At 43.1% G+C, this 7,382-nt stretch overlaps 1 protein-coding gene and 1 long non-coding RNA gene across 6 annotated transcripts; one reads left to right on the top strand and one right to left on the bottom strand.

The window, feature by feature from the left end:
• The first annotated feature begins 1,100 nt into the window (after positions 1–1,100).
• On the top strand, positions 1,101–6,495 carry LOC133889680 (uncharacterized). 5 transcript variants are annotated; one of them, XM_062330134.1, is made up of 12 exons: positions 1,101–1,418; positions 1,521–1,597; positions 1,910–2,069; positions 2,343–2,367; positions 2,838–2,927; positions 3,036–3,207; positions 3,690–3,763; positions 3,924–3,993; positions 4,750–4,821; positions 5,227–5,360; positions 5,583–5,656; positions 6,354–6,495. In XM_062330134.1, the coding sequence occupies exons 1-12, from the start codon at positions 1,247–1,249 to the stop codon at positions 6,434–6,436; spliced, it is 1,203 nt and encodes a 400-aa protein (XP_062186118.1). In that variant the 5' UTR covers positions 1,101–1,246; the 3' UTR covers positions 6,437–6,495. The 5 variants fall into 5 exon arrangements, with proteins under 5 accessions (XP_062186118.1, XP_062186117.1, XP_062186119.1 ...); XM_062330133.1 differs by having other exon boundaries at positions 2,796–2,927; XM_062330136.1 differs by having other exon boundaries at positions 1,329–1,374; positions 2,796–2,927.
• LOC133889682 (uncharacterized) lies at positions 3,259–6,483 on the bottom strand. Its single transcript, XR_009903919.1, has 3 exons — positions 6,346–6,483; positions 3,630–3,776; positions 3,259–3,479 (listed from the first exon to the last, which is right to left on the bottom strand). It is a non-coding gene; the product is annotated as an uncharacterized LOC133889682 (long non-coding RNA).
• Positions 6,496–7,382: the final 887 nt, after the last annotated feature.

Raw genomic sequence — 7,382 nt, 5'->3', positions numbered from 1 at the left:
CTCTCTATTTCTCTACGCGCTCCAACCGACTCTTTAAATCTCGCTCTCTAAACTCCACTTAACTATATTTTATTTGTATCCTATAAATAAAAAATATTTGCAACAACTATATTTGTAATGGCTAAATTTTATATATATTTGAGTTTTGTTCGAATTCAAATTGAATTAAAAGAATAATATCATATAAAATAATAAAAATACATATAAATAGGGTATTACAAAGGAACTTACTTTTTCACCATATAATCTAGGACTAGAAATAATTTTAAAAATTAATCCATAATATAAGAAGAATATTAGTGATCCAGATTTTTGGGAATTTATTTGAGGCTCTAACAATTGTTACAAGTTATAAAAGTAATTTTTTTTAGAATTTTATTTTAAATTCTACATAAATTTTTTAGATGAATCTAATTAAAATAAGTTACCCATGGATTATGAAACACGTACAAAATTTTTTAGAATTTTTAAGCAACAAAAGGCCATTGTTTTGATTTGTGCTGCAATCAAAATCTACAGTGGCGTTGTGAGCTGAACGCTCTCTGGAGCGAGGCGGTCCACATGTCATAGTCCATTTCGAGAGATGGCGAGTGCGTTGCCGTTCGCCAAAAGCAGCGAGCGAATGGAGAAGATGGTGAGCCCCAGATAGCGAGCGAGGGAAGTAGAGAGCCGGTTAGAGTCCAGTTTTTTTATCGATCGCTATAAGTAGCGATAGCGAGCAGGAAACCGAGCCGGTTGGAGATACTCTTACAGCGCTTCATAGCTCCGCCGTTCGGCTTTAAACGCGAGGGGCGCGACCCCCAACGGTCGCCTGGACGGTACGCGTGAAAAGCAGCAGCTCTCGCGTCGCAGCTTCTAGGAGCGGAACTGCGGAAGGCACCGGTCCTCGGTTGCTGCGGGCCCCACGGCCGTCGCGGACAGCCGTCGGAGCGTCGCATCGGGCGGTCCAAACTCTGCCGGGCCCAGCGCGGCACCACTCACCTGTCCCCGCCGTGCCCGGGTTTAAGGCGCAAAGCGAACGAGGCAGCACAGCACCCACCCGCGGCCGCCCCGCACCGCCGTGGAGCACCTCTGCCGAGCAGGAGCAGCGCCGCGCGCCGCGCGCCCGTGAGTTACTCGTCTCCCCTTCCCTTCCGCGTCCGAATTCTGTACGGCATTCTTGCGGCGACCAATCCGGTTGCTCCGCGCTGAACCGACCGGAGGAAGCGTTTCGCTCGGGAGCAACGGCGACGGCAGGACCCGGGATATGACGACCAAGGCAGGAGGCGCGGAGCTGTGCGGAGACGGCGGCGCGTACGAGGCGAGGAGGCGGCAGTCGCTGAGGGCGCGGTACGCGTACGGGTTCATCTTCTTCGCCACCAACCTGCTGGCCTGGTTCGTCAGGGACTACGGGGCCAGGGCGCTCCGCGGCCTGCACCGTGGGTTCCTCTTCGTCCCTTCCAAATCCGGCTCTCGTATCTGCATTATGCAGCTCGAGGCCACATTTTGTGCTCAACGTGTTGTTTTCTTCTGATCCTCAGATGTGCCGGTTTGCGGGGCAGGCGACTCTAAGTGCTTCCAGTCTGGAGGGGTGCTTCGGGTGAGCTTGGGCTGCTTCGTATCCTTGATTTCAGCAGCAGAGGGTGTACTCGTTATATCTCATGCGTCTGTTCGTTTCTCCTCGAGGGAATTCACATCAGGTGCTCAGGGTATAGGTTTGTGCACTGCAAATGCATCTCTTGCTAGACCTTCAGCTAGACTGTTTTCAAGTGTGTGTTTCACAGTTCTGAACCAAAGTAAAAGGATAATCATGACCGAGGAATCAAGTTCATAGGTTGCCCCTAAATTGAGACCTTTGTTCTGAGACTAAACATTTGATATCATTGAAGGTGCTGCGTTACTTTTGTTCACTTCCTTACACAAACTCCAGATATTTTTCTGTGTGATGTTTGCCACAACATTTGGGAGCCGCAAGCTCCACGAAGTTCGTAATTCATGGCATTCTGGATGTTGGATTCTGAAGTCTCTTGTGTATGTCGTGTCGATTGGCATCCCATTTATCATCCCGAACACCTTCGTCCAACTTTATGGTTAGTTTTTTTCTCCCACCTGATGATCATCCATAAGGTGCTCAGGTCACTGGATGGTCTGCCACAATGTAGTTGGTACAGATAGTGCAAGATATGATGGCATTAGTGAATGTGCAGCAATTATAGATTGCAAAAAAATGGTTAAATACTTCACCCTACTATTTTTTTTTTCTGAAAATTGAATTCAATATGCAGTAATTCTAATAAATTTTCCCCAAGTGTAAACATTCTTAAATTTAGCGCTGAAAGTGAACTATTCCATTTCCTCTGCAGGTGAAATCGCCCGACTGGGTGCCGGGTAATTTAAATAATCCTCCTAACTGTGCTGTGATTTGAGATGTTTCCTGGCCTTAGTGCACTACTTTTTTTCTTTTCTTAGCTGTCCATGACTTATATGTATGTATTTTCTACAAATTTTAGAAGTGTACTTTTTGTGCACTTTTCAAAAGGGATGTAGCTACACCCGAGCTCAGCCTGGCTGCACTCTGAAACGGAAACGGATCCTCTGCAGTTGCCACTGGCAACTGCAGAGAGCTACAGTGGAGTGCATTAGGAGCACTCCACAGCCCTTGATTTAGAGGTGGATGAATTGGATCACTCGCTACAGTAAAGCTACAGTACCTGATTAATCATCATTAATGCAGAGGATCTGTGTCCCTCTGAAACACTTGTGCACTGTTTTCCAAGTTTCTACTGTTGAACTTGAGTCGAATACTTGAATTGCAGGTCAGTAATTAACATGTTACTTCTGCTTCATCATCCCTCCAGGATATTTCTCCTTCTCCAGCTCATAAGCATGCTCCACTTCATATCATGGTGCAATAAACGTTGGATGCCAGATCCTGGATCAAATCAATGGTAACAAATGATTTAGTTAGTTGAGGACCTTGTGGTCTAAAACTTCTGATTACTTTAGGTCTTCAAACTAGATCTGTCATGACACTGATAACCTTGTTTGATTTTCAGTGGCTTGTTTGGGTTATTCTTGTCAACCATCTCCTTCATTGCTTCATTTTCTGGAATTGCTGTACTGTATGTTTTGTATGTTCCAAGCTCATCTTGCGCGTTCAACATCTTTACGATTACATGGACAGCAATCTTGGTGAAGATAATGATGGCAATGTCACTGCATTCAAAGGTAACAAGGATGCTACAGCCCCAGGCCTTAACTTCCTTAGTTGAAGAATAAGTAATGCACCACCAGAGAAGGCCGGAGTGGGGCAGCTGGGGATGGTCGCTGTTTGATTCTCTGACCACCCTGAAATACTAGAACTTGCAACAAGTGCAGATGCCATTTATAGCGCTTCAGACTAGGTGAAAATGGTGTCTGAAGCATCTCTTGTCGAATTGAAGAAACCAGTGTAAGCTTCTGGGTAGGAGCATCAAAATACAACCCTGATATTTCAACTCCTGCATACGAGCACTTATATCAAGATAGTCTCTTAGTGCATCTGACCACTTAAATCAACTAACAAGTAAAAGTGTGCTAGTCTCTTAGTGCTGCAAATGAAGTGTTTGAAGGATATCGTGATATGAAAATGTTTGATGGTGCATTTGTACCTGACATTGCTTGAGATATATAAGCTGTATGATTTGAATTTATCTTTGTTTGCCGAGAAGGTTAACGAGGGTCTTCTATCTTCTGGGATCATGGGCTCATATCTCGTCTTTCTTTGTTGGTCTGCACTCCACAGGTACTATCTTATCCTGTCATAGTTAACATCACCTGGATAAGTTCCCACTTCCACACTGCAGAGCATTTCAGAATAATATTTCTTTTCATTTTACTGCTCCGCGTAGCATAGCTTTCTGGTTTAGTTCGTGTGATGTTCATTTCATGTTTGCACACCGCAGTGAACCGCAAACCGGGAAATGCCACTCTCAAATGAAAATTGCCAAAGATGGTGATTGGGCTACTATTGTGGTAAGTAAAAGTTCAGAGTTCTTTTCAGTTGTCGTGCCATGGACATTATCAGTCTACCATGTTCCTGTTGCTTGTGGTTGAGTTTGACTAGTTGTCTAGTTCATCCCAGTCATACCATGTTCCTGTTGCTTGTGATTGGGCTACTGTTGTGGTAGGTAAAAGTTCAGAATTCTTTTTAGTTATCGTGCCATCAAAATTATCAGTCTACCATGTTCCTGTTGCTTGTGGTTGAGTCTGACCAGTTGTCTAGTTCATCCCAGTCATCCTAGTTGTCTAGGCCTTCTGTTATCGGAAAAATGGTCAGGAGATTTGCCATTTATTTCAAAGGATTTGCTTGTGTCAAATAAAAAAGAAAAGCCACATGCTTGAATAGGAAAACACTGAAAGATGTGCAAGGGTTTCAAATGCACAAGGCTATCATCAGATACATCCTAACTATTCACCATTTAGGATAAAGACACCGTCTGCTTTGGCTCTTGGTTTTTCTAGGATTCAGTCTAGTCTCTCAGGTCTGATTCACATTAGTGTTTCCCCAAGCTTGCAGAAACCAACCTGTTTTCTTCAAATGCCTTCATATTCCCTTCCTAGGTTGTAAATGTCTGTTGCAATTTGAGCACACCATTTTTCTTTCTCGTTTCCTTTGTCTGCTTGCAGCCCAGCTGGGAAACATACTCATTTCTCATCTTAGTGCAAGCAGTTCAAGGTTCGAGCTAGTAAATGCAATCTCAGTGTTATGACTACTTTGTGATTTTGCAGAGCTTCATTATTGCAATTTGTTCCATTGTGCTGGCCACATTTTCTACTGGAATTGACACCAAATCCTTCCAGGTAAGTTAAGAATCTCAACTTTTCTCTATGATATGTGCCATTTCAGTTTCCTGATACCACATAGCAGTTAAGGAGTTCTGAATTGATATGCAAATGGTCCTCTCTATGTCATCCAGTTTTTTAACGGGGACTATCAGTAGTTGCACACATCCTTTCATCCGTAAGACTGTAAAATAAATTCATCTTCAAGGATAGTGTTAGTAAATAAACTTGGAAGCATCACAATAACAATAAGTAGTTAATGATAAATAATCAAGCCCTCTCACAGGGCATGTAAATGATAATGCACATTTTTTTGTTAAACCACAGTTCCTTCTGTGTATTCTTATTTTCCTTTATATTACATATCTTCGTTAATTATTATTGCCTATCAGCGATTTCTCCAAAATAACAATAATGTTTCAGTTTCGGAATGATGAAGTCCAATTGGAAGAGGACACCCCCTACAGCTACGAGATATTCCACTTTGTGTTTGCAATGGGAGCTATGTATTTTGCAATGTTGTTCATTAGCTGGGAGCTGAACCATCCAACAAGAAAGTAAGACATCCTAACATAGTGCAAATAGATAGCTGCTTAGGCAACAATCCATATGATTTGAAGTGATTGCATGCATAATCATTTCTGGAATTTCAACAGAATGCCATTCTTGTCATCAGTGGCACACTGCATGATAGTCAGTAGCCACCTAATCCTTGCTAGAGTAGAAGATGCATTCAGTAACACCCTTTCACAGTCTCAAATCCTACATTTCGTAATCAGGTGGAGCATAGATGTTGGATGGGCCAGTACATGGGTGAAGATCATCAACGAGTGGTTCGCGGCTAGCATATACAGTAAGTCGCCAATTCCTGTTGCTTGTCATGCGGTTCTGTTTTCAATTTTTTCTTTCTTCCTCATCTAAGAGTTAAAAAAAACTTAACCGATCTAAGAGTAACTAGATGACATTATAAATAAAAAGAAATATGCATCTAAATTCGTGTAGAATAGTATTCGAACTTGGAGTCATCCACACCCTTCCTCATGTAAGAGGATATACGGAAGAATGTTTTTGTTTTCGAAACTGTACTTCTTTTGTTTGATAATCTTGGAGAAACTACTTGTGACATCTGCTACACTTTGCATTCATTGTTTTCGCTAAAAAAAAGCACTTCGCAATCATTGCTTATTATTGATATTTGATGCTTTTTATGGACAACTAAGGCCGTGTTTGTTTGAGCTTCTGCTTTTAAGCTTCTCTGAAAAGCAGTGTTTTTGGCTTTTCTGAAAAGCTGCTTTTGGAAATAGGTTGTTGGCTTCTACAATAAATTTTTGGCTTCTCAGCACATAGCTTCTCAGAGAAGCACATCTCAGCGAGCTTCTCAGCTTTAGTTCATTTTTCTCAGAAACAGGCTTCTGACTTCTCCAGAAGCCACTTCTCCAGAACCTCGTTTATTCTGGCTTCTGACTTCTGCCAGTAGCAGAAGCAGTTTCAGAAGCAGCAAACAAACACAGCCTAACATGATGCTAAAACTGACGTCCGTACCTTTGCAGTTTGGAGATTGATATCTCCGGTCGTGTTGAGGAAGCAACCTGCCAATGATGCGGAGCTCGTGCCACGTAGGTCCACAGTATAGTCCTGATGGTAGAGAACGCTTCACGTCCACATTTTTCTAACTCGACGATTCATTCGTGCACAGAAGATATATATCCGGCTGAAAAAGTCCACATGTAATTTTCATTCTTTAATTTTTACAGTTATACAGTCAAACCATACGAAAAGAATGGAAATTCATGTATTTTGTGTATCTGTGAAAATTCTGCACTGCAAATCTATGGGCATGCCTGTGCGGCTGTGCGAGCCTAAAGCCGCTCCAGCGTCAACCATGGCCTTTCCCTTCCATTGACTCCATCTCCACTCTCCAGTGCATTGGTGTCCTACTTGTAGTGTACAGCCAACGGTTATTTTTGGGCTGCATATTTTTCTTTTTTTCTAAACTTTCTCTTTATAAGATATGATGCAAAGGATATTATTTTTGAAAAAAAAAATCATAGAAGGTTTTAGAATTGTCTCTATTTTTTTAGAATTTTTTTTTTAATTTTTAGGAGTTTTTTGCAATAAAGTTAAACTTTTGATGTAATTTTTTTTAACAAAATAACTTCTCAGGGAAAATCAAAATCGGAGTTTTTGCATTTTTCCCTTGATTTGAAGTCAAAGTCTACGACGATGCTGATAGCTCACGGCTGCCCTGACGAAGTACTCCTCGATCGAGAGTGCACTGGCGGACAACCATCCGCATCGGCGGCCGCCGCAACCGTGGACAAGGAGTTTCTGGCCTCCACTTCTCCTCCCTCCTCGGTGGCAGCGTACGGCTGAAGAGGATCTTTTCTTGGCTCGGAGCCGGACCACCGCTTCGCCACCTGAAGGCACGCCAGCCACCAGCGCCGAAATTGGAGAACGAGGCCGCGTAGGCCCAGCGAGTGACGAGGTGGACAGGGTGAGAGGCGTGGGAGGAGGGACACAGCGGCGGCGGAGAGACGGAAGGAGATCCGGCGGGGAAGAGAGAGGGGAGAGCCGGAGTC

Source organism: Phragmites australis, chromosome 13 (genome assembly GCF_958298935.1).
Source record: "Phragmites australis chromosome 13, lpPhrAust1.1, whole genome shotgun sequence".
NCBI classification, from domain to species: domain Eukaryota; kingdom Viridiplantae; phylum Streptophyta; class Magnoliopsida; order Poales; family Poaceae; genus Phragmites; species Phragmites australis.
This window is presented reverse-complemented; position numbering and strand designations above follow the sequence as displayed.

Coding starts and splice junctions, on each gene's coding strand:
- LOC133889680 (XM_062330133.1), top strand. CDS start 1,247: ATGACGACCAAGGCAGGAGGCGCGGAGCTGTGCGGAGACGGCGGCGCG. Junction 1,598..1,909: donor GGGTGAGCTTGGGCTGCTTC/GTATCCTTGATT, acceptor CACAAACTCCAG/ATATTTTTCTGTGTGATGTT. Junction 4,822..5,226: donor TTGACACCAAATCCTTCCAG/GTAAGTTAAGAA, acceptor ATAATGTTTCAG/TTTCGGAATGATGAAGTCCA.